General features: G+C 47.4%; 1 protein-coding gene across 4 annotated transcripts in view; it reads left to right on the forward strand.

The window, feature by feature from the left end:
- Positions 1 to 25,834, forward strand: part of LOC310894848 (mitogen-activated protein kinase kinase kinase 3-like) — a 77,188-nt gene that overhangs the window by 26,800 nt on the left and 24,554 nt on the right. For 3 of the 4 annotated variants that reach the window (XM_083825448.1, XM_083825451.1, XM_083825449.1), the window contains 3 exons: positions 10,380 to 10,489; positions 19,702 to 19,745; positions 20,768 to 20,867. In XM_083825448.1, the coding sequence (XP_083681574.1) occupies positions 10,380 to 10,489; positions 19,702 to 19,745; positions 20,768 to 20,867 (254 nt within the window). Of the gene's footprint in view, positions 1 to 10,379; positions 10,490 to 12,230; positions 12,371 to 19,701; positions 19,746 to 20,767; positions 20,868 to 25,834 lie in introns of those variants that run through there. The other variant, XM_083825450.1, reaches the window with a different exon arrangement.

Raw genomic sequence — 25,834 nt, forward strand, 5'->3', positions numbered from 1 at the left:
ATGCTATGGAAGAAAATGCATCGTGCCATAAAACTAGACGGCCTCTGAATTTTCTCTTCAATTCTTAGTGGAGCTATAAGCACACAAACTTTTCTTAAATGTTGTTATTTTTGCTCTTTAAGGGTCGAGTCCTTGCTTGCAGGTCCCCTAGAAGCCTCATGAGACTAATATATGAAAACAAATGCGAGATGATAACGGCTTTGTCCAAGAGGCAGCTATTTAGCCCGGTTTATCTCAGAGCAGCTCTGTGCTTTTACAGGAAAGCCCTGAATCTTGCAGCTGTATTCCTGGCCCTGCCTCCTGTCTTCCTGAGGGCTGCAACTGGGAGCCAGCCAGCGCGGGAGTGGGTTCATGGCTAGGGAGCGTTCAGCAGCTGGAGCGGTCAAGGTTGGGTTGAGTTCGTCTTTGGTGCTCTGCAGGGTAAACGGTTGCTCTTTCTCTGACAGAGATTTGTTTATTTAATCTTCGCTGTGCTTTAGATTGCTTTACGAGCTTCAATAGCAGGGACCAGGGCACTCGGCTAGTGAACAGCTTGTCGTGCGAGGGCTCTCGTTCCGTCCGTGTTACCTGCGCGTCTCAAGCTGCTTGGCAAGCATGGTCTGCCTTACGGTCCCTGTTCCACAGATAAGTTTAGAGGCACTTGGAAGCGAAGTGATTTACCCTGTTACACTTCCGTCAGTAAGCAAAACACGTCACGGCCTATTCTTTCTCCCTGCGAGCTAATGGCACAGCAACACGTGTGTGTGAATGTGGCCAAATTCCTGCCCCAGAATGGGGTGGCCTTATCCCCCCTGCTGATGGGGAGCAGCCTAGGAGCTAGGGTAGTGAGGTGAACAGGTGAAACAGGTAGCAAGCTCTCAATTAGTTATGGAAGATGACAACGTAGGACTTGGGTGATGATCTTGCTGAGTCAACTGAAAATAAAAATAGTCTAAGGAGAGTAGAGCTGGTAAGAGCTCTTCTTGTGAGGCCCAGCCCTAACATGCTGGGGACCCATTTAGGACCAGCATGGCCCTGGCCTCCACTTCAACTGTGCTGACAGCAAAAGGGCATCTGATGAGGGTTGGGGAAGAGTTTAAGGGGTGAATACTTGAAGAGATGTGGGTGGGATTGGCACCCTGGGGTCCCCACAGCACGGGGGCATGGCTGGGCCTGTGTACCCCGCTGCAGCCCTGGGGAGCCATGGCAGCCAGGCCTGAGCTCTGCTGGGGCTGTGACTGAGCACCACTGTCCTGTGGTGATAGATTGCAGTGTAAGTCAACAAGCACCAGTGAAGCACTGAAAACCCTTCATATCCCTGAAAATGTGTGCATTTTTTATTTTTGAACCATCATACCTCCAACTCCAGGATCTGAGTTGCTAAAGTTGCTGGTTGGATATGAGGGGCAGCGCCCATATCCTTTAGCCCTGCCCTCGTCAGCAAATTTCTCTCCCTCCCTAGATACCACCCAGTTTTAATACAGACATCTGTCCTGTTAACCAAGGGGCATTTAAGGCTGTGGAGCACACACAGTTGGGCCCCACAAGTTACTGCAGGGCCCCTATGGGGTTGAAGGAAGTGGATGCAGGAAGATGGAAGGAGGGGGGAGGCCAGTTCTTTTGCCTGAAGGCTTCTGAAAACCTTGGAATAAACCTCACAAGGGCAAAGGTTTTTGTCCATCCCCATCCTGTCCAGCTTGGACACCCATCACAATACAGCTTTCCTTATCCAATAATGCTGGGGAGCTTGTGTGCCCTCTTGCTAATCAAAACCAACTCATGGCTGTTGGGATGTTGCATGGCTCGTATCTGGGGAAAATGGCTTTTAAGCTGGGTTTCATTGCTGTCTGCATGTGTGGTGACACCTGGGGATGTCTTCTGACAAGCTTGCATGAGGACGGGGCTGCGGAGGAGTGTTACACATAGTGTGAATTTGACTATGCACGTTGCTCTCAGGGATGGCTGTTTTGGGAGGGGAGGGTTGTAATGAAATGCAGATGTAGCTCTGCTTTCCCTCCCTGCTGAGCTAAACCAAACACCTTTCAGATCCTGAGTGTTTCTATTGCAAGAGTCCACAGTAAATCTCCAGGATGACTGTACATCGGGATTGTGCCACAGCCTTTCACGTTTCTCAAGAAAAACTTACTGTACTATTTGTGGCTTAGCCCCCACAGCTTTTGCACAAGTGGTAAGACTTGCTATGCCATGCCCTCGAAAGGTTTTGGTTTTGGTGTTTGCATCGATCACTTACTGTTTAAGGGCATCGTTCTCACCTTACCTAAACTAATGTGAATTCCCTGTAGCTCTCTGTTTTCCCTGGGGAAATTCAGAAGTCAGTTCAAGTTCTTCATTATCTCACGTAGCGTGTCTCAAATATGTTGTAACATAACGTATTTATTTGCTAGTTTATTCTCTTCTGCTGTTTTCTGAAGGCTCTTACAGATGTGTTAAGAGCCCAAACACATCCAGTGTAATGTTATTTGTGTTGAATATTTTGGGGACTGGTTTTGCCCTGTCAGTGTGGTGATCAGAATTACTTACGTATGTGATAAATGATTATTAGTAAAACTGTATAAGGTTGTAACTGGTTTAGCTTTTTAAAACGGATTCTTGCCTTTCCCACAAGCCAATTGCTGGCTGCTAAAATCTGTCCTCTTTTGCAGGAGGCGATAAAGGGAAGAGTTGTTTTTGATTCAAATATGTTCTCTGATCTGACTGTGCGCTTTTATCGATAGCTGTATGGGTTACCCAAGGGATAGCTTATGATGGAGATTAGGAGGCAGGGACTCTTAAAACAAGCTTCACCCCCAAGAAAAAGATCTGTGGAATGGTTGTCAGTGCGTGAAAAACACAGGTGTTTTATTGGGCATTTGGCATGATAGACATCTGTAGCTGTTAAATGCCTCAGATGGGTTTGTTTTTATTCTTGGTTGCACTGTAAAAATTTGAAATCCCAAATTTTGTCATCTATGGTGAACAAGTGTTTAGCATCGGTTTGGTAGGTAAAGTATTGGTGGCCTTCAATACCTATCAGATCGTGTAGCTTTTAGCATCGTAATTCCTCAACTAGGATACGTGTTTTCAAGAAACCCCAGCACCTCGCAGTGTTATTTATCTGGGAGAGCGTGTGCGTCTCAAGCTGAAGACGTCAGCGAGCGAACTCCTGCCAAGAAATCCTGCATATCAGAAGGGTCTTTCCTCACTTCCTCCTGTATAATTGCTCTGTGTGACCTGCTGAGCTGTGCCCTGCCCTCAAGGCGTACACGGGTGACCTTGCTATCCCTTGGGTGGGGTTGCAAGAAGGTGAACGACAGCAGGATCCAGCTGCCGGCGAGACTTCGCTGACTTGCAAAGGGAACGTGCTCCACTGGTGTCTGCTGCAGCGGATAGCAATCTGGGCTGGGGGAGGGTAATGGGATAATTTTTCTCCTCATCACATACTGAACATTATTTCAGACAGTAGCAAAACGACTTGTGCATGTGGGTTTCATTTAAATGGAGGATTATCTGCGTCTCTGTCACTGGATGGATGCATGCAGCAGTCTGTTTTCCTGTGGGTCATTTACAGACAGCCCTGCTAAGGGGGGCGAGTCGCAAAATGGTATTTGTAGTTGCCCGTGAGAGCATCTGGTCCCTTCCTTACTTCCTTACAGGCTTTTGATACGGTCAAAGTCAGGGTCTTGAGCTTGTGTTTCCAGCTCGGGAGATCACTGATCTCCCTCCTAGATTTGTCTGGGACAGTGTTTACTTGCTAATTGATCCCTTCTGCTTTTGCTGTCTTGATATCTCTGCACTTGGTGTCTGTGCAGCTGGTATTTTGTGCGTGGCCTGAATCCTGGTGGCAGGACATATCCACTGATTGTGGTTGTAGGTTCCGAAGAAACCTTAAGGTATGAGTTCTTTGCAAGCGAGGATGTTCTTTCTTTCTCAGTAAGAGGAGATTTTCCCTGTTGGCTTTCGGAGGAAAGGCAGCATTTGTTTTCACAAGAAGGTTCTTTGATACCTCCTTAATAGAGGTTAGTGCTGTCTATTTTCTTGGACCAGGGAAGCCAACCGGGGACCAATATGACCTTGACCTTCTGATAAAGGCAGTGAGCAGTCCAGCTTGCTGTTGGTCCAGTAGATGCGAACTTTTGCTGTAATGCATGGGCAAAGTTTGCTGCTATCCCATGCTCACACACCAAATAGAAATGAAAAGGAGTTGTGGCCATTGAAAGTTGCATCCTACTCTTGTGTTTGCTGTGTGCTCTTTGTAAAGAAATAAAAGGAAAACTAGAAAGAGCTGTAGGAATCAGTTAAGATTTACTCTAGCTTAAGAAGCTGTATGTTACCAGTTTATTTAGTTAAATTAAGATGGGTTAAAAGGGGTTGAGATCAGTCTGAATACCTGAGATGAGAAGATTTCTGTTAATAGAGCGGTCTCCAAACACTTCAGATATGAAGTTCTAATGAATGAAGTATGAAGCAATCTACACTCAGACTGGAACTCGGAGAGACATTTGTTACAGTGAGGCTATTGAAATTACTGCGTGAACTCTTCAAACTGAGACTTTCTGGACAGCTTTCAGAAAGAGACTGTTCTGTCTGTTTGATTTGAGGTCAAGATCGTGATACAGATACTGCTAAATGAATTTCTGTGGCCTTTGTATACATCCAGGAAGGCCAGATTGAGTTGAGCCCTTTCGGAATTTAAACTCTACTAATGTATTTAGCCCTGACTGCGGACTTGTGTAGTCTTAGTCAAGACTTTTGTCTGTCTCAGATTCCTGTCCATAAAATGAGGCATGAACAACAGCTCATCTCTCCTCCCAACTGACGACTTAGCCAAAAGTCTGTCCGGGCAGGAGCTGCCCTTTGCAGGGTACTGAGCGATGCTGGGTGGTGAGTCTTGGCTTTCTGGGGTTCTCTTTGGTAAATAAAAAATATCTTATACCAATTCATCCAAAACCAGAGAAAATGAAAGGATGATGTCCTTTGCAGGCCAAAGTTAAGATCATTGATGTTACAGTCATGCGGTTCCATATTTTTCACTCTTTTATTACATTTCAGTATTTTTTCCACAATATATTCAAAGCCTGTGTTTTGACAGTGCTTTTACTGAAGGTGACAACGTTTCTGTGAGCCTTCCCATCCTCTCTCCATCCCCTCCAAGCCTTCGCTGCGCTCTTCCCGGGGATGTCCCCGGTGGTTGCATCGCCTTGCTGAGAGGTGGATGCTGGCGGGGGCAGGCGCCGCTGGAATTTACACGGGCACGGCTGCCGAATGGGGTGAGCACCACCACGGCTGCGAAAAGCACAGTGGGATCTTTAGTGACCGCAAGCGGTCACGGCTGTGGTTTTACGCCGGATCCGAGCAGAAGTGTGTGTGACAGCGTGCGGCCCCTTAGCTGCCCGCTCCAGCCTGCCTTAGTAATGACTCAAAGACGCTACTCGGCCCTTCTGCAACACCCAGGACTTTTCCCTAATTTTTCCCAGCCCAAACTCTGCCTGGTGGGCGAGAGAGGCTGAAATCAGAGCTCGTCCCGTTTTACAAGACTCTGCTTTTTCATCCAGCCGGTGCCTTTTTTTTTTTTTTTTTGCACTGTTGATGGAAGCAGCTTCATGGAACTACCGTAGGCTGCGTCTTAGTAATGACCTATTAGCGAAGCCAACAACAACAGCACTGTCTAGACCATCTGAACACAGCTAAATTATTCCTTTGTCCCTTCTTGATTTGCTTTCTCTCCTGATTTTTTGGTTGTTTTGGGTGGTCTGTGTTGACCTTCAGACTCGTTGTTTCTCCCATGCCTTATTTTATTATTTTTAATTTTTTTTCTCTTTTTTTTTTTTTTTTTTTTTGTTCAGCACTAAGCTGCTGTACTAAGACTGAAACTCCAGGTTCCTCTCTGCTGCACACACGCTGGAACCGAAGCCGTGCAGCAGCACCGGAAACGTGTCTCTGAAGGGCAGAGAGATGTGTCACGCTGTGGCTTTCTGGTTTTACTTCGTACTTGATTTTTCCAAGTGCTTAGTGCCCTAGATTCACATTGGTAGTGCCTGGGACCTGTGAGTCTTAAGGTCTTACTGAGTGGAAAACGTGATGAGAGGAGGAGGTGCTCCAGTTTTGATACAAGATCTCACCAAAGTGGGTCAGTGTGCTTTTATTCATGTTTAAGACCAACCCTCCCGTGTCACTGCAGCTGTGCTGGTCATTGCTCCCTGGGAGTGCTCATCTGACTTCTCTCCTCTACGTAACGCCAAACCTTTAGGGAATTATCTTTGAGACCTCCACACCTCCGTTATACTTGGCTGGAAGTGGCCCTCGGGTGGGCTGGTGGCGTGATCGAACGAGCTTTGTCACAGGAAGCTGATTAAAAAGGGCAAAATTGAGGGGTTGGTGGGAAGTAGAGAATAAAGAAATGAAACTGCTAATAAGGGAAATGTCTGGAAGGAAAGAAAGAGCTGGGGGTGGAAGAAGAGACAGTGGGGATGAAGGGACAGTGTCAAACACAATTGATTTTTATGTTTCGTTTTTGCTGTGGGTGTAATCAGCTTTTCTTTGTCCTGGTCTTCCTTGGAAGAAATAACTCCTGCTTACATGTCGTGCTGGGTAGAGAGAAGGCTCCGTTTCACCAGCAATTCATCCTTCAACCTACAGCACTGCTAAGTGAACTCGTACAAAATGGTGCAAGCTGAGCCGGTAGGTTGTTCAGGAGCAAGAACCTGCTCACGTTGCGCAAAGAAAGTGGTTTTTCTGGAGTCCCTGAGTGCGTCTGAGCTCTGCCGAGTACTTCAGGGGTGTTGTGCAACTCGCAGCTGCTCTGCTCTGGAGCTGCGGCGAAGCCTGGGAAGATGTCTGCTGCGTAGCCTCAGTGCTACAGGAGGCTTCTCAGGAGGTCCTGCTAGTGCTGGAGCAGGAAAACCCGATCTCGTGTGACCCTCAGGCACGGCATTCCTGCTTTTTCCCCAGCATTTTCCCCCAAGGAGAGCCGTCCATCCTGCACCTCACACGAACCAAGCCGACCGGAGAGCGAGCAGCCTGCGCCGCCCCTTTCGCTTCAGAGGCTTGGGAGTGGCATTTGGATTTAATTAGGCAGCGAGCTGCTTGCTTGAATTTGGACTGAACTGGCTGAGCTGGCTGCTCGTTTCCATGGAACAAAGTTCTCCACCCTTCCAGGGAGTCAGCTCGGAGACCCCAAGAGCTGGAATAAGGATGGGCAAGAGGCTTAGTCTGGAAAGCATCAGTCCCTGTGCAAAGCTGTCAGAAAGAGGACTGCGAAGCGTCGGTTTTGCAACCGATGATGCAAATCGTGCTCCTGCTCCGAGGTTACCTTGGAGCATGGCGTGGGGTTTTTTTCACTTTATTTTTTATTTATTTTTGAACGCTTGAGGCTTCAGCAGTAGTCCCTCTGAAATGTCAGCTTTTGGACTAAAGGCGCATGTTTTTTCAAGGAATAACGTGTTTCTGCTGGTGCTTAAGTAGGGTGCTCCGACACATAGATGTTTCATGCTTCGGTGGCAGAAGACAGGCTTTCTTGCTAGTACAGAAAGAAATTTTCTTGTTTTGTTTTGTACTAGTGTTCCATGATGGCATGGGTGTGTGTTTTCTGGTTTATGACAAGTGACACTTAGGTTTTTATTATGAAAGAAAAATGCTCTCATGCTCTTCAGAATCCTCTTCAGCATCGGCTTTTTAGTCGATGGCAGAAGAAAGGCGCCGAGTTGGCAGCCTAAATATTAGAAATCTCTTCTCTTTTGTCCTTTTTTTCTTCTAGTACCTGATTCAGGACAGCTAGGGCCCCACTTTGCACTCCTGGTTGTAGGCTGAGAAAGTTGGTGGTTGGGTGTTTCTGGGTTTCTGCTAGATTTAAGCAGTTACCGAAAGTGAGTGGATGCTTCTTGCTTTGGTGTGCGAGGAAGGACGCAGAAGGACACTTGTGGCCGAGGTGTTTAGCCCGACTTCCTGAGGAAATGAGGCTTTCAGTCGTGCAGGTGAGGCTGCAGCACCAGGAATTTTGCAGTGATAGGATCCACTTCAGCTCAGAGATCTCTCTTTTTCGATGGCTTTGTTGATGCCGTGGGCTTGTCCTACGTGTCCTAGCTAAAATATAGTTCGCGCTGTCGCTCTCTGCTGCACATTTAATCCCCAGTGGTGCCCACAGGATGTGGTGGGCGCTCTCTGGGACGTGGTCCGTGGGCCAGCAGGGTTTGGGCCATGTCTGGAGGCTGTCAGCTCTTTTCTTTGGGCTTGGGAGGAGCGGAGGGAGCAGCTGCGACAGTCGCTCCAGAACACTTTGATGTTACTGTGTCCCCGTTTGTTGGTGTCTTATCATCGTTACTCATATTTTTATAGCTATTACCGTGATCTCCAGCAACCCCTGCTGCGTCCCTCTTCAGGCCAGGTGGCGCAGGCTCAGGGAAATCCTAGACTACCCTCGCAGGGCACCACCGGTGGATCGCGCAGAGCTGCGACTCCTCGCAGGTGCTGCCAGGAATATTCGGGGCCGGGCAGAGGAGGGAGGACAGTGGTGAGCGGCGTGGCCGTGCTCGCAGAAGCCCAGCTCTGCCACTGCCTGCTGAAGCCCCGTGTCCCCGTGACATTAGGGACTGCGTTTTGTGTCATCGTGCTCAGGAAACTTTTGTTGTCACTCGGGTTGGAAAAAAAAAGGGGTGAGGGGCATTTTAGAGATTACAGCTAGCTTTGGTGGAAAATTCCTGGAGGGCGGTGTGTGGGTTTTTTGTTTTTGTGTATGGCGTTTTTTTTCATTTGTCCCTCCCCCATTCTCTTCCCCCTCCACAAAATAAGTTTTTTTTTTCTTCTCTTTTTGTGTTGTTTTTTTTCCTACTACAAAATCTGTCTGGAAAACTAGGCTTGTCCCCAGGGGTCCCTTTTTTCAACAACAACAGAAAGTAGGAAAATTCTAGTTCTTTTGTTTCTCCTTTTTTTTTTTTTTCCCCCTGAACTAGCAATAAACCTTCTCATAAACTTTCTCATTTTCTTGAGTGCTTTATTGTAGCATCCCAGGTTGTGTTCCCTGCCACCCCTCCCGAAAAACATATCCACGTGCTCACTGAGCAGGGAAATGTGGAAGGGGCAAGGAACCATACTGTTAAGTACTTCATATATACATATTAAATATATAATAAATAAAATAATAAATGTAATATTAAATATATATGGATGCATTGACTACAAGAGAAATAAGATTTTTGAGCTTTAGAAGAAATACCAGATTTTCAACATTTCCCCCCCTTTTTCGCCCTTACTTTAGTGAGGTGGCTCTGGGTACCTGGCATGCATGAGAAGCCTTTTTCTTAAACCCTTTTTGTCACAGCTTCAGTCCTGATGTGACCCGGCCACACATGACACAGGAGGAACAGAAAAAGAGGAGGTGGTGCTGTGTCTGAGCGTGAAGATCCACGGCGTATACATCCCTGGGGAAAGAACCTCCGTGTTTGGGTCCAGCCCCACGCCATTTCATGCAGGTTTTTGTCATCTTCCGCCTGCTCGCAGACCTGGAGTTAAATGTACACGCAGCTTGGCGTAGGGGTGGCTCGGGTCCTGGAGGCGCTTGGTTTTCCACAAAATGCGGTAGCTGTATTTGTATTTATCCAGTAACAGCTGCATGAACTTAATATCCGCCCCTCCTGACTGTATCACGAGCATGGCAGCACGCACAGCGTGCTGTGCCCTAGGTCTAGATCGGTCTTTTAGTGCCTGTGGTTTGTATTTTGCAACGCAGTAGTTTATAGCTGCTTTAGGAAGTCATGCCTGTAGATGTAAAAGTGTTGAAAAGGGAGAGACTGGTTTCATATCAGATGGGTCCATCAAAAGCCTTTTGTTACCGCAGAAATCAGAAATACCGTGTGCCCTCTCAGTGTGTCTCCCTTCTGTCCTGGATAGTTGGGTTTGTTGCCTCTTCTAACAGGTTTCTTGTCCGCTCCCCTGGTTTCTCGCTGGCTCTAGGTTTGAAAGTCAGTTGTGGCCCTTGAGTGTCTTTAATGAAGAGGGAGGGAAGGAGGAGATGAAGCTGGGTTGTGCTCCGTCACCTGCTGCGTGAGCTTTTTGGGTCCGGAGAGATTGCTGTCCTACAGAGCGCCACCTTACAACCTGGATCCAGCCCCGCCAAATACCACATCTGGCCTATGGGTCCCACTCTAAAGGGCCCCATGGGCAGCAAATGTGGCTCTTCTGGGGATCTGTGTCTTCTGTGATGAAGAAACTTTCATTTCCTACACACGATGGGCTGGGAGGGGCCGTGGTGTGTAATCTTAGAATGCCTCCCTCGACAGGAATGCTGCACATCATGACTTCGGACCCATTTGGGTTGAAAGACTGCATATACGATGCTGTATTTTTACTCCCTGTTTTCAGGGGTGAGGTTACCTTCTGTGCTTCAGTTGTCTTATCTTCTTTTGCAGATGAAGAAGAAGCTCTGAATTCTATTATGAAGGATTTGGCAGCGTTGGGCAAATGTGGGGGGCTGCTGGACAACAACAGGAATAAAAACAGCGTCCACTCCAGCAAACAGGTAAGGCGTTGCTTGAGTCCACCCCAAACTGTAGTAGACTGAAGAGGGGAGCATAGTGCTCACCAGGCCAGGAACACAGAGTTTAAATATTAGAGATGAAGTTAACAAGTTCTATAGGAGCTCAGCACATCAGAAATAAAATAATTTTACCACGGCATAAGCTTTAGGATCTCTTTTTGAAGAGTTACAAAGAAGCTACAGGCAGCCCCGTATCACAGAGGGACAATGGAAGACCAGAGGATGAAAATTATGCTCCAAATCATTCCTAAATATTGAGACAGAGCCTGAAACTGGTTTTAAATCTCAAGTCCCACCCCAAGGCTCTTCTTTCTCTTAGCACTGAATTTAGTAGAATTTGTTACAAGCACTGCAGCTTTAAGAGTTAGATTAGTCAAATGTTTTCTATTGACGGTGTTGATGAAATACAATATTTATCACACGCACATTTTACTTCAGATATTTTAAAGATGGACTGCCAACTTTGAGCTGTAGACACCCAGGCTCTTTGGGGAGGAATAATGTCATTCTTATATAAAGTGTTTAAATATTAATTACTGGTGTTTATCTTTATGCGCCTAAAACAAAACGTTTTGGCCCTGTCGCGTGCTCAGAGTTGATTTAGTGAGCAAAAACCTTGTCCCTTGAGCAATGTTAGAAGTTATTTGCTGACATTGATATAATATGTAATAGCTAAAGGGGATTTAGTAGACGATTTGCATAAGGAACAAATAGCATGCAAAACTAAAGTTGTGAAGAAAATTCAGTCATCAAAATACCAAGACCAAAAAAAAAGGGGGGGGGGGGGAATAATTAGGGGTGCTGGGAAGCTGCTGGAGGAGTATGCAAGCAAATCCACTTGGAATTCCTCTTCTAATGCTATGGCTTAGAGTAAGCTTGTAATCGACATCACAACTGCTGAATGCCTAGCAAGGAAGAAACCAAATTGTCATTTACAGTTGTCGTGCCTATTTTAATGGCATTTGTGCTGCTAACAAAAAACTCTGAGTGTAGAGGAAGAAAATCCTTTTCCCAAATCCCTCCAGACTTCCTAGACACACGCAGACGAAAACACACGCACACGTAGCATGTCTGTTTTAAAGTGTGTCCTGGCGGTAGCAGCTGTCCAAGTTGAATCACTGGAGTTGTGTTCAGCTCACGCTGAAATAAATCCAAGATGTTTACAGAACTGACCGGAGAAATTCGGAGCTGGCTCTGCAGCTGCAGGCAAAGCAGACAATCCAGCGCGGCTTTGGATGGCTCTGAGGGTAGCATTTTCTGCAAGTTGATGGGTGGGGACCATACCAAGCCATCTCAGGATGCTTGCAGGACAGCAAAACTTTTTAGACTTCTCTTAAATGCCGTGTTTGTTTCCTCACAATGGGAGAAAATTCCTGCTGTTATTTTTGAAAACTATAGCTATAAACACTGCAGACGTATGGTTAACCAGATAGTTAGTCAAAAATGAGGAAAATAATAGTTTTCATTGTCTGAGCTGTTAACTGCAAAGGTTTCATAAAGTTGAATTCTTGCAAACAAGTTTGGATCCGCAGCCCATCCACTCCATATCCTCATTTATACCTCGCTAATAGGGTCACGTTGTGCTCTGCTATCAGCTTTAGAATTGCTGGCTGCCACATGCATTTAGTCTTATCGTGTTAGGAATCCAACTGTTCTTCCCAATTGCAACACGGGTGCTTGGAAAAGCATTTCCTCCTTTATCGTTTTTCTTTTTATCCATAAGCGGATCGGCTGTAGCTGCCTGCTCAGAATTACTCAGAGCTCTCCGATGGAGGAGGCACAAGTAGTCAGCATCCCGCACCCCTCGCACATCCGGGGCTGAAGATTCAGACCAACAGGCCCCACGAGATGAAGGGCGTTGGAGTATGTCGAATTGTTGCTTCACTTAATTGGACTAGCTGGAACAAGTCTGGCTCGCGGGATGATGGGAGTCTAGTCTGCGAGGTGGGGAGTGGCCAAAGTAGGTGGAATTAGCGGGGACTTGGTTCATGTTTGCAACTCAGAAACTTTTAATTGACTTGTTTGGGTCTTTTTTTTTTTGTTTTAGAATCTGATGGCAGGAGCTAGGAGGAAATTGTTTTAGAAATGTCATGCCTGTGATTTGTTGTTCCTCTGGTACTTGGTGTTCCCACTTTTTTTTACGATGAAGTTGGCCGATTTGGGCTGAACGATGCAATGCACATTCTCCTTTCTTGGACAGGGGATAAGGCACGGGGCATTTAGATGCTCAGTTCTCCTCTTGGGATTCTCTTTGTAGGTGTCTGTTATGAGGCCCTGTAGAAGCATTCTCACACTGAAATACATGGGTCTGGACGTTAAGTTCTTAGCTTAAAAAACAAAAGTTATTTTTTTCTGTGGAAGAATGCTTTTCTGAGGCATGGGAATCCTTCAGTCGTTGTTCCAAATTTCCGCTGAAAAACACTTTAGGCCAGAATATGTTGACTAACCGTCTTGTCCCTCTGTGACTTGCAGCATTTTTTTTGGTCCACAAAGAAATGCAACCAAAATGCTACCTCATCCCTGTCTCTTGGAGGGGTTCCTTAGTGCTCTCTTGACAGGAGATGAAATCTGGAGCCTGCCAGATCGTATTGCTGATAGGACTGGGCCACACAAGAAAGTAGTCTGTGGTGGTGTGTGCTACACAGTATTTCTTCCCAAAGATAATGACAGTTTTTCCTTTAGATTGTTTTATGGAATGAACTTCTCCTAAGGCAAATTGCTTAAAAATCTTTCTTTTTTTAGTTGGCTTTCCTTACAAATGAGTTTCTGGACTAAGGCTGAGTTTCTGGATGTCTAATGCTCCGTGGTAGAACAAGCTGGAAATGAGACTAGCAATATGTGATGAACGATGCAAACGAGTTCCATCACTTAGATTGCCCAGGAAGCTGGCAGCAGCTGTGATAGCTGAACTTGAGTCTCCCAGGACCAGGTCAGGTGTGGCAACCACTTTGTATGATGCCTTTCTGCCTTGTGAGAAAACAGGGTAGAGGGTCAGAGGCTGACACCGTTTTCCTTCCATGTGTGAGCCCCAGTCTTTAAATGGAATTGTTTCTTGGGAACACAGAGATCTTCCTAACGTTATTCCCAGTGCATCCTCTGCTCTGTTATTCCTCTGTTATTCCTTTTATCCGTCCTTTATTCCTAGCGTGTCCCCTGGCATGGCTGGAAGGAGTCCTTTCAGGCAGTCTTCTGGTCTGAACAAACAGAGGCAGTTTATAGCAGTTGCTCTGTTCTTACGTGATGTGAGAGAGGGGCAGGAGGAAATGGCAGCATAAAGATGTGCATTGTGATCCCTAATGAGAAAGATGAGTGGGATAAGAAGGGAAACCACAAAGAATTAGAAACCCCAAACAGTGGGGGAGAAAGAAGCAATTATATTAACTTCTTTTGCATCTGTCTGTTTATATGCACATCCATTTAATTATATAAATAGCACTTGGCAACCAGCAGGACGAGGCCGGTTGTCAGTGCTGTGCTTCGGTCTAATGACGAGGCATTGGCGTGGGCCTCTATCACAGCTGATGACAGCTAGCAATTCCTCTGCCACGTTAATTTTGATTGCGAGTTCTCCCATGGCAATAAAGGCCAATATTTGTCGGGAACATTTCCCCGTGCAGAGCAAGTGTCAGACTGACCTAAAAGTTGTTCTTTTAGTAAATTACCTCTGGACTCTCTTTCCTTTGGCAAGTTGAATGCAGGATAAGGCTTGCTCATAACTGGGATAAAATATAGCTCATGTTCTAGGGCTCTCTGTAGGTTTTCAAGCAGCCTAAAAAGGAATTTGGCTTTATCACCTCAGTTTTATTGTTGGGGAACATAATGGGGGTCCATAAATAGCACCTTGAAGATGAGAGTTGCTATGAAGAGAGCTGCGGGGTCTTCCCACACCATGGGGGCAGAAGCAAGAGACCAAGAGGGGAATAGCATCGGCTGGGAGAGGCTTGGCTGGATCTGGCAAAGGCAGTGAAGTCCCAAGGATTTGGGGAGGAGGCTTCCCCTTGGCTGCTGTGGAGCTGACTTGGGTGCTACAAGGTAACACCCAGCAGAAATCCTACTGGGAAAAAGCTATTCCCTGCCAGGTAGGTGGTTGTGGATGGACATCTTGAAATCTGTGATTTGTGCAGCTGCATAAAACAAAAATATCTGTAAGAAGGAGCAGCAAACCCTCTAGACATAATCTTTCCACTGGCCTCAGGGGCTCACTTGCTGGACTTTCTTATTTGGAGGAAGAAAGCTGTAAGGATTCGGGGGGACCAGGCTATCTCGTAGCTCCCACCCACCAGGAGGAGAAGGGGGCAATCCCAGACAAAACCCTTTCTGTCGACTTGCTGAACAACCCGAAGCGCGTGGGGGTTCTGTGTGGATAATTCCTAATGACGCGGATTAGTCATCTCCTATTGTGGTTTAGGGACACGGTCCAGCTGTCTGGCTTGTAACGTACGTCCCGTTGCTAAAAGCAGGGGTGAGCACAGGACTAATCCAAACAATATGCTTGTTGGGGAGGTAGAGAAGTCCCCTTGGCCTGGCTCTCCGGTGCTTATTTTTCTTGGCTGAAGCCAGAAGTTGAGGAGAAAACCCACCTTTTTGTGGCTTTGTATGAAAGAGTAACTAAATCTCCAGTACTTGAATGCCACAGTGCTCTGTGGGGTTTTCTCATTGTTTCCTAAGCCAACAAGTAGAAAATGAAAGAGTTGAAAATGTTTTACCCTCCAGCATGCAGAAATAGATCTCTTTCATTGCCCTTATTTTACCCAATGTTACCCAGAGGGGAAACTGAGGCGAAGTAGGTGTCATGGTTGGGTAAGAGCAAAACTGGAATGACCCTCTTTGTTCATTCTGGGTTCAGACCAGGATACCATTAGCTGAATTTGAGAAGAGAAGAGGAGAGACCACGATGAGGGGAGTCTTGAATTTGAACTTAACCCTGGCTGAGGACTTTGCAGGATGGCAATTTTTGGTGCTTCAGCTCTTGGTGCCGTGCTGACACACTGGCAGGGGTGTCTTGCTGGGTGTCTGCTGGCAGGACTGGTCATCCCTTCCCTATCCGTGGTGATGTAGCCAGGATGGCCCTGTGTGGTCGGATGTCTTCTACCAGCATGGTGTTGCCCAGTTTGGGCCTGTGCCCCCAGTCTGGTCGCCCCTCTGTGTAGACAGAGGCTGAGGGTGCTCAGCACCTCCTGTTCCTCCGAAGCCGTTTCCATTTTAGGCCCTGCTACGTGTTTTGCTTCTCTCTGTGTGTGCTTTTATTACAAACAGCAGTCGGCTCTTCAGGGATCTCTAGCAGATCATGATTCACCTCGTTTGGAAGCGCTTTTTCCATTTTTCCGACATCTCGCTTAATCCGAACCAGCTCGCTCTGGTTCCCCGGTGTATTGGAGGGCTCCACGGGCAGCTGAGCTCACCCCATGTCCCCCACCGAGCCCCTGCTCAAGGGCTGTGCTGGAGGAGACCTTTCCCCCTCGCCACCATCGCGTTCCCCTTCACCCTGATCCCAAGCACGTAGCTGCAGCCCTGTCAGTGCTCGGAGGCTGTAGGGCTTTTCCTCTTTTAGTGAAATTAGAAGTTTTAAGGAAGGAGCTAAAAATACCTTCTAGAAAGCCTGGAAAGATGGTGATGTATTTGTGGCCGCTGCAGTGGCTTTGCTTTTCCTTTCCGAGGCAGATGGCAAGAACGAGTAAAACACCAGAAGCCATTTGTTAACGAGGCTGGAGGAAATGCCAGTACAAGTATCTCGGGGAAGAAATTATTCCAGAAACGAAGGGAATTACTGTGGTATTTCCTGTCAGTGTTGTCGCTGGTTTTGTTTGTGTCGCAGCAGGGCCTCAAGGCGCCATTTGAGACTCGGGCTCCCCGGTGCCACGTCGTACGAGAACACGGTGCTCACTGAAGTACGTGCAGCCCTGGAGACCAAAGGTCTAAATTTTGGACCTGGCTGCTCTACTTCATCACCTCATGTCCTAGCACCACGGTGTCCCCTGCTTGCTTTCGAAGTTCTCCATGAAACCATAGCAGACATCTACTGCAGCTTGGCGTGAGGGCCGATTCCTCACAGCACGGCCTTACCCTCGCTGCTGTATTTAACACACGCCCTTCTTAGACATCTCTGCCTCTTCGCCTTTACCAACTGATGGCCTTCTGATTGTGGGGCAGAAAGAGTCTGTCATTAACCTCATTTGACATCTGACGGCAGGGAGGCTTAGGCAGGACGAGTAGTGCGGCCTGGGTTGTGCAAGGAAGAGTTGCTCTTGTCATAATTCCTCACAAAATTACAAAAGCAAGGGGGGCCCAGCAGCCTGCACAACTGGTGCCTCTTCCGCCTCAATGCCCTCATGTCGTGTTGAGGTCCTGACAGAAAAGATGCTAATTCTGCCTCCTCTTCATCACGTGTCTGAAGCGCTGGATGCAGGCTTGTGTGAGGTTTAACTCCAGCGCTTGGCGTTGCCCCAGGCTCCCTGTGTGATCTCAAACAAGTTGCTCCAAACCAGATTTCCATGGGTGTAAAAAATCGCAGCCCGCTCCAGCATTTAGGAAGTGCTTTGCATCCTCCTGGGACTTCCTAGCGCTTTGGGCACTGCCCACTTTTTTTAAAGGAAAAAAGTATTTGTTGCTGGTGGCAGTGATGAATTCAGCTTTAGCAGTGAGTCAAAAACATGAGCAAGCCAAGGGAAAACTGCAAAATAGCTGTAACCAACTCCTCAGAATACATATACGTATAAATATATATGTATTTCCCCTCTTCAAAATGCTTACATGTGTGAGATCTTGATTGCCTTGAGGGAGGGAAGAGCTTAGTGGTTTTTACATCAGCCAAAAAACTAATAATCTCGTTAACAAACGAAGTGGGTTTTCATTCCTCTGATGCAGCCAGTGTGTTCACTGCTTTGCTCAGAAAAAGAGCGGAGCAATGTGGGGCAGCTGGCGTACTTCTGTTGGCTTCGGGCCATAGCACATCAGCCCTGTTGTTGATGTGGAAGAAAAGGATGCGGCAGGGTCGTGGCTCTTTTTTTTTCCTTTTCTTCTCTCTCTGGAGCTTTACACAAGTGTTTTGACGTTTCCCAGCCACAAGCTGTTTTTTAAAACTTATTTGTCTGCGGAATTTGTTTTGCTCAGCACAAACACGCCGTGTGTGCTCCATCCCAGCTCAGTGCAGCTTTCAGGTCTGCGCTGAAAGTGAAACCTGTGTTTTGAAAGGTTTCCTGCAGTGAGGCTGGAGCTGCGTGAGCTTTTCCCCTTACACGTCCTGCTCTTTTGTAAGGAGAAACCTCGAAAGTTCCTTGTCCTGATTTTTCTCTTGTTTTGGAAGAGGACTCTACAGGGTTGCATGCTGTGAATCCACTCTGGCTGATTCGCTTCCAGCATCCAGGAGAGGTGAATTAGCCAGGCCCTGTTCAGATGAAATATCTGAATATTTTATTCAGATAAATTAAATAAAAAATAGCATAAGAGAGCCCATTTCTCTCTTTTTATTTATTTATTTTATTTATTTATTTTTTCTTTTCCAAACTGATAATCAAAATTGGCAATCCCACACATATTTGGCTGTCTCTCAAGAGTGATTTGGACCTTCAACATTGGTCTGTTGTGGTCATCTTTTCTTTTCAATTTTGGACTGTTTTGTCCAAAAATACCTGGATTGGTATTTTTATGGTTTGGGCCTGGTTCTAGAAGCAAACCTAGAGTTTGTCCAAACATCGTGGGTCTGGAGAACTGGCTGCAGACACCAAGGTGATGTGAGTGCCTGTAATGCTGCTGAAAAGCCCCATTTTGTGACGGTCCCAGGACTAATTCTGCCAGTCCTGTTTGGAAATGCCACAAGCAGAGCTAAAAAGGATGTGTTCCAGGTGATGCAGTGTGCTACCCTCTACCTGCCAGGGTTTTTAAGCTTTTTGACTGAGTCTCCTCTAGGCTCAGCTTCCTGAACTTTGTTGGGTGTTTGCAGAGCTCAGGGAGCTGCCCGTTTAAAAATAAACCTAAGGACACCCAGCGAGCTCATTTTCCGCATTAGAGTCAAAGCTGTTTTGCTGCAGCTCTGCTTTCCCTCTGAGAGGATGGAAAGTGTGCCTTCATGCGCTGGAAATCCAGGGTTAGAGATAAGGGCCTCGCTCAGGAAGGGCTGTCATCCACCCAGTCAGGGATTATCCCTGGTGGTGAGGGACCGAGTCCTCCCTGGGGTTGTACTTTTGAAGGAGGTGGCGAGTGCTTTTTTCAGGAAGAAAGCCTTTTTGGGGGGAGGCTTGTGTGGATTAGTGGGAGCAGAGCCCTGGTTAACTGGGGTGACAACGTGGTCTGGGAAGTAAAAGGGTTTTTGATCTGCCTTGGATGCCATTGGAAAGTCCTGGCACGAGCCAAGGGATGCTGGAGGGATGCTTGGCTCAGGCTCAGTCTGAGAAGCTGAATGAATGAAAAGGCTTCTTTCGGTCTTACGATAGCTGCTAAATATACACAAATAGAGGAGAGAAGAAGTGGCTTTTACTGGTGTCTGTGTGGTTGTGTTCCCAGTCTGCCCATTAATCCACTGGAACTTATTTGGGCAAATCTAAAGGTTTCTCCTGAGGTGAGCTAGAGTTCAGGGTGCATAATTATCGTGTATGGAGTAGTGATGCCTGATATACTTGCTTCTTGCCCTTTTGCCCTTGTCTAAGTGCAATTTATTAATATTATACAGATGAGTCATGGAGTGATTGAGGTTGGGAGGGACCTCTGGAGATCATTTAGCCCAAGCCCCCAGCTCGAGCAGGGTCACCTGGAGCACGTTGCACAGATTGTGTCCAGACAGGTCTTGAATATTTCCAGAGAAGGAGACTCCACAACCTCTCTGGCCAACCTCTTCCAGTACTCTGTCACCCTTGCTGTAAAGAAGTTTCTCCTGATGTTCAGGTGGAACTTTCTGTGCTTCAGTTAGTGCCCGTTGTCTCTTATCCTGTCACTGGGCCCAACCGAAAAGAGACTAGTCCCATCCTCTTGACATGAGTAAGTGTCCTCTTGTTTACAGAAGACTTTTTTTTTTTTTGGCAAGTACACTTATTAGCAAAGCAGTGGAGTTTCCCCAAAGTCCAGCAGGAAACTTGGCCCTAAATAGATCAGACACCCAGCAGAGTTAGGGGAGTCTCCCTGAGAACTGCTCTGCGGTTTGGATCTGCCTGTCAGTCCGGGACACAGTTTGGGACCTAACTGTTTTTTGTTTTTCATTTCAGCAGCGAAATGTCAGGATCAAGTTTGAATATGAAGGAGAGAAAAGGTATGTACCCACCCCAGTCCCTTTCTGTGTACAGGGACAAATTACCCTTTTTACCCAACAATGTCCCACTGACTTCAGCCAGCTGCAGATGAGCTCACAGCAGGATTAATTCCCCTGAAATCAACTACGATTTTATATGCAAGAGCCTTGCCTCATCATCCTGTTCTCCATAGTACCTCCTGGGATTTGCATGCACTCAAAGTGGTTCCAAACTGGAAGTCATTAAATGCCTCTTACCAGGGACGTAGGGTGCCCATTTGGATCCTTTTCTCTTTTTAATTCTTGAGCCTTGCTGAAGCGCAGCTGAGCTGCAAGTCTACAGAAATATGTCCTTTGATTAGCAGCCTATGACACTTACTTAAGATAACCAGATTTTAGGCACGGGTCCCATAAAAATAGAGCTGGGAGTTAAAGCTTGCACGCCCTTCCCTACTTGACATTTTCATGGAATCACCGCTGCTCGATGCTCAGTGAATGTGGCAGGGCAGGCCACAGGGTTGGAAACCCACAGGCTGATGGTCAAAATTGCATGGGAGAAGCAAAGAAAATTCAAGTAATATCAGTGTAGGGCTAGCCTGTACCTGTTGACATGTGCCTCTGGAGTGGCTGCATGTGATGGTACAGGAGAGTCACAGGATGCCAAACTGCACCATTCCATCCCTGCTCCCTGTTCAGAGGCACTTGCTGAAAATGGAGGTGATAAATCACTCGCTGATGTGTGACCCTAGGGCTTCTCTCATGAAATGCTGCTGGACTTTCTTCTTTTCAACCTGGAAACACAGCAGGGGAAGGAACAGAGGAGCTACACTAGGGTTTTTGGTAGATATTCTTTAAGGGTAGGTCAAGTCTCCTCTTGGGCGTAGCAGATAAGCAGCATTTTTATAAGTGTAAGAGCAAGGAGCAAGCTCTGTGTTTTGTGATAGAAGAACACCAGTCCTTATTTCTGAATTGTCAGTCTAATACTGAATCCCAATATGCTTTTACTAACTCGATACTACTGTTATATTTGTTTGCAAATACAGGATTATCCAGTTTCCAAGACCAGTCAAATTCAAAGAAGTGGTGCAGAAAGTCACGGATGCTTTCGGACAGACGATGGACTTAGTCTGTGTGAACAATGAGGTACTCCTCTCTTTATGGCTAAAAGATAATTTTAGGGCACCTACTGCTCACTTTGGAATTGAGCGGTAGTTTGTTCTGAAGGCCATGATGAAGGCCACGTGTATGTGAAGAAACATAATCTTACCCTGTGGCTTCCAGCTAGTAGGCAGATGTATTTCTGGCTAGTAGGCCAGATGCATTTCAGTTGTATTCTCTGACTCCAAGCCAGGCTTTCTTCTTCTTAAAATAATCTCAAGTTAAAGCCTATTAATTGATGGCATAAGTACATTGACCTTCCCCCAGCAAACAAGTCCCCAAACTCAGGGAGGTGATGGAGACATTGTCCCTCTAGTTGCACAGTCAGCAGCTGCAGATGTTTCTCCGTGAACACCACTTGGGCAATAGGACCAAATTTCAGAGCGTTTCTGGGTGGTGAGGGCACACATGGGGCAGAGAACAGCACAGCTGAGACCAAATGGCTTTCATGAGAGCCACACAAAGTGGAAGTAGACTACTGCGTGCTTGGGTTGGATGTGAAGCCTCCTCACCTTGGGAGCAGTTTCAGGAGAATGCTGAAGTCTAGAGCATGAGGGACAGTGTGACTAAACCAGCATACTTTTATCCAGCACTGATTTTGTTTCACCCTGAAGTGGCAGAACCCTGTGCATTTTCTTGTGAATAGGTCTGCAGTGAAATACGCATCAGTGTCGGTTCCTCTAGCGGGTCCTGTGGCCACATTCAGATGACCAAGAAACCCTCCCTCTGCGATCCTTGCATTTTAAGGCTTGAAGACCTTTCTACTCTGACCTTCCTCTTAACAAAGACCACTGTATTTTTTTCAACCTGTTCCTTGAGCTCAGCACTGGGTCTGAAAGCAGCATATGCAGGCTGCTGCTGAGGGCCTTCACCTAGAAGGGGGCCATCCTTGGGCGTCAGTTTTGGTACGCTCACCGTTTTCTTGTGAGGCACCCCCCCCTTCCCCTCCCCTTTCAGTTAAGATTTAACCCAACAGAAGTTGCTATTCTTTATTAACAGATACCTCATGATACCACAGTGTCCTCTGGGCTTTAGCTTTGAATGCGGTCTGGTTTCTAATCTCGGGCATTCTCTGACAGCCCTCCCGGGAAAAGCTTGCCATTGAATTCTCCAGGAATGACTCATTTCATTCCAGGTTTTTTTCCACTGGAAGAGAGGAATTTTTTCCAACAACAGCAAACAGAAGCTTAAATAATGCATTTTATCCCATTTTAGAGACTGTAATCCTGGGCATGTGCAGAGAACATAGCGGGACCGTAAGCAGGCCTTTGGGTAATCCTAACTTCATAGGGATGAGGAGGACCTTCAATGGTTTGTTGTTGTTTTTATATACATCAGAATTCCTCTTTATGAGAAACTATACATTTGGGAAGCAGTAGCAATTCAGGGTGGTTGTTGTAGAAACACTATAAACAAACACTGACCTTTGGGGAAATAAACTGTATGTCCACATGGTGACCCTCCAGGGCCTGTGGCGTGTTCTCAGCCTTGTTGTTTAGTCTCACATCTTCAAGTCTCGGAGGTAGCTTGTTCACAGACTCATTCCAAGGACATGTTTCACCCTTTCTTCATACTCAAAGGGAGCTCTGTAGCAATTCTTCTTAGCTACTGGATGTTCCACTTGCCATAGCGCCTTGTAGGCCGAAATTACACGGGGTGCAGCGGTCCCATACAAAATCTTACTAAATGGCTGTCCCTGTCCTAGTGAGACGGGAGTCCTGAAGCCAAGGTCGGCGAGATGAGCATGCCAGCTGGGTGGAGCAGGGGCACGCATGATTCACATCCTGGTGGGCCCATGGAATCAACGGGTTTGGGCTGGTATAGATAAGAGCGGGGCCTGGCTGTGGGTGTACCACACAGGGCATGTCTGCACGTTAGCAGTGGGCTGCTCTCAGCCTTCTGAGCAGCAGCACAGCGAAATCGTGCCTGACCGTGGGCAGCACGGTGTGGTGACTTTTAGAAAGCTGGCTGTGTTATGGCTTGGAAGAGTGTCTTCTACAGCAAATGCTCTCTGGATTTGATCTGCGTGCGCTGCTCACCAGCTGCTCCAGGTGTGGCGAAGTGTTCCCCTGTCCCGTCTCTGTCACCAACTTGTGATGTGACCGTGGGCAGCAGATCACTGAACCTCTGTGTGCCACCAGTTCCCCTCTGTGACCTCCCTTTGAGCCTTACTTCTGAGGCAACCGTCACTTCTCAGCATCATTTCAGAAGGCTGAGGAGAGTTAAAGCCTAGGGAAACGGTAGGAGCTCCGCTGGGGGGGAGGGCTGTTTAAAAGCATATTTAACAAACATTTGTCGAGAATTGTTGATGCCAGTCAGTCCTGCATTGGGCAGGAAGATGAACTAATTGACCTCTCAGCTTTTTCCCCAACCCTGTTTCCTACTATTCTTTGGCTTTCTGCAGTGTCTTACGCAGTGAGTCCTAGCAATAAAGCTGTGGTTGGTGAAAACTCACCCTGTGAAATCACTTTCTTAGCCTGTGGAGGACTGCCTACCAGGTCCCTTACTACAACATCAGATTACAGTGGAGTATGCTGTTGAAAAGCAAGAAGAAAATTCAATAAACTGCATTTAGTGAAAATTGTGTGGGTAAATTCTGCTGTTCACCATGAATGCTTCCTCTGTAGGCAGAATAAAGCCAGTTACGTTCACCTTACTGCCATGGTCCCACGTGGATCTATATTTAGTTTCATGCCCAGTAGATATCCGTTCCTGATATCCATATGTGCCCTAGTCTGGAAGCCAAAAGGAGCAAAATCTACTTGCCAGATGCGGGTAATAGGTAAAGCCAAGCTAAATACTGGCTCCAGGCCCTTTTACAGGAGGGCAATTTCTGCCTGATACTTTTGGCTCCTCTGGAGCAGGCATGCAAATGTGTTAATGTTGTGATCCTGGAGCGAGATGGAGTGACCTGCAGAACATTGTGTTCACAGCAGCAGCTGAGGGGTTGCAGCTCTGAACACTTGTGAGGAGCTCGGTAAGGAGATGGGTGAGCGGTGCGGGACTGTGCTCGCAGTTCAGAGTCAGATCCTGCTCGTGGGTGGAATGAGGGGGAGCAGGTCTCCACTGGTCTCGTTTCTGTTTGGGAAAGTAGTCAAGAGAAGGCTTTTCTGCATTTTTTTGATGCATCTGTGGGATCCTTGTGAACTTCAAGAGGGTTAAGCAGAACACTGAGAGAATTTCCTTCAGGTTCTGCTGCTGAAGGAAACAGGCTGTACGTGGGCAGCTGCGCAGGATTTGGAGACATAGTCAATACCGTTTCTGTCTAATATCTGCTCTGACCCTGGGTGATTCATAAAGATCCCAAAGTTTAACCGTGAACTGTGGTTTAACCTTTTGAAAGCCCCGAATGGTTGGTACCTGCCTGGTGAGCACTTTCCCCTCACACACGACCAGTACTGGGAATCTATTTCCAGCCTGGCTTGGGAGACCCAGCCCAGACAAGACTGGTGTTGGTGTTCTCTGTTAAACCCCACTTGGTTAGGATCGTTGCTTGGGAGGCAACAGTCATCTTCTTGAATTTTCCCCTGTCTGGTTTGGTTGAGGATTTGAGTCCCTTCCTCGACAGGCTGCGGTGCGCTCTGTGGCAGGGCTTTCTCAGGTTCCTCCTAGAGGCCTTTTCTGACACACAAATATTGAAACAGTTTTTGGACAAAGGCTGCACAACCTAATTCACCCTCTTCCTGGGTGAGTGTGCTGAAAGCTTTGATCTAGAGTCTCTTGTGGCTTTTTGTAGAAATTTATCAACCGTGTTTGCATACCTTAAACCAGAAGAACGCCCCTGGCTCAGCCTAGAGTTTGGTGCTTAGGTAGGCATAAGCTCAGGCCTCTCTCCTATCCACAGCTTTGATCTCTTGAGGGATGACGACGTTAAGCCTGGCGCTTAGCCTCTAAAATAGGTAGCCTGTGTACGGCCCAGCTCCCTGTCTGCAAAACGGGGATGAAAGATGACCTCCCTTTCACCCAGGAGAGGAGAAACACGACCTAAACCTTGAGGTGCTCGCACACAGCAGCCATGCAGACACCTGAAACGAAGCTTGGCAGGCTCAGGCTGTGGTCTCGGGGTGGAAGAGGTGACTGCAGGAGTTTCCTGACATGAAACCTTGTCTCTGTTGGCCAAGGCCTTCCCTTGACCTGCTCATCCCCAAAGCCCTCGCCTTACTGCACGCAGTCTGAGGCGTATTTACCTACAGGCCAACAGCCAAACCTGGTGGCAACACCTTGGGATCAAAAGGGGAGACACAGGCACCTTTTGAGCATCGTCTTCCCGGGCAGTGGATCTGAGGCGTGTTTGCTGGGGCATGAACTCTGAGCACCCAGAGAGCTGCCTTTCAGAAGGGCAGGGCAACTGTGGCTCCCAGTAAGGCCGGCGGGGCTTTACTGGGAGCTGTGGCCACTCGGTCCCTTTGGTAGGCAGAGCCCATGTGTACTTTGGCACAGGCAGGAGCATAACGTGCTCCGCTGGCTGCTCTCGGTGCCAGCGCCCTAGGCAACCTACGGAGTCTGCAGCCTGCTTTTTATGATATTGGGCAGAGTGCCCCAGAAGCTGGGGGGGGGCAAATAGTTGTGTTTTGGGCACTGGGAGCTTTGCAGTCCGTCTGCAGGACGTGGTACAGCACACAGCGGTGCCAGGGGGTCAGATTCCCTTGGGAGGTAGGAGGGAAACAGTCTGCCCCTCACAGCGGGACCTTTAGCTGCCTGATAAGCGGGGCACTGTCTGCCTCTCTGCTCCGTTTACCTTCTAAAGAGCAGAAGCTGAATTTGTCCTGCTGGGTGCCAAAGAAGCACTTCTTGCAGGGAAAGCGGTGCACACCTCTCACATCAAAGAGTTTGAGGCTGGTTTGCGAGGTGTTCCCCGGTTTCATCTGATGCCCAGACGCTAGGGAGGCCGTGTCAGTGCACTGAAGCCTGATTGCAGCAGCAGGGAGGCCACTGAGGATGTCCCAGGGTAA

Source organism: Anser anser (assembly GCF_964211835.1).
Source record: "Anser anser genome assembly, chromosome: 2".
Lineage (NCBI taxonomy): Eukaryota > Metazoa > Chordata > Aves > Anseriformes > Anatidae > Anser > Anser anser.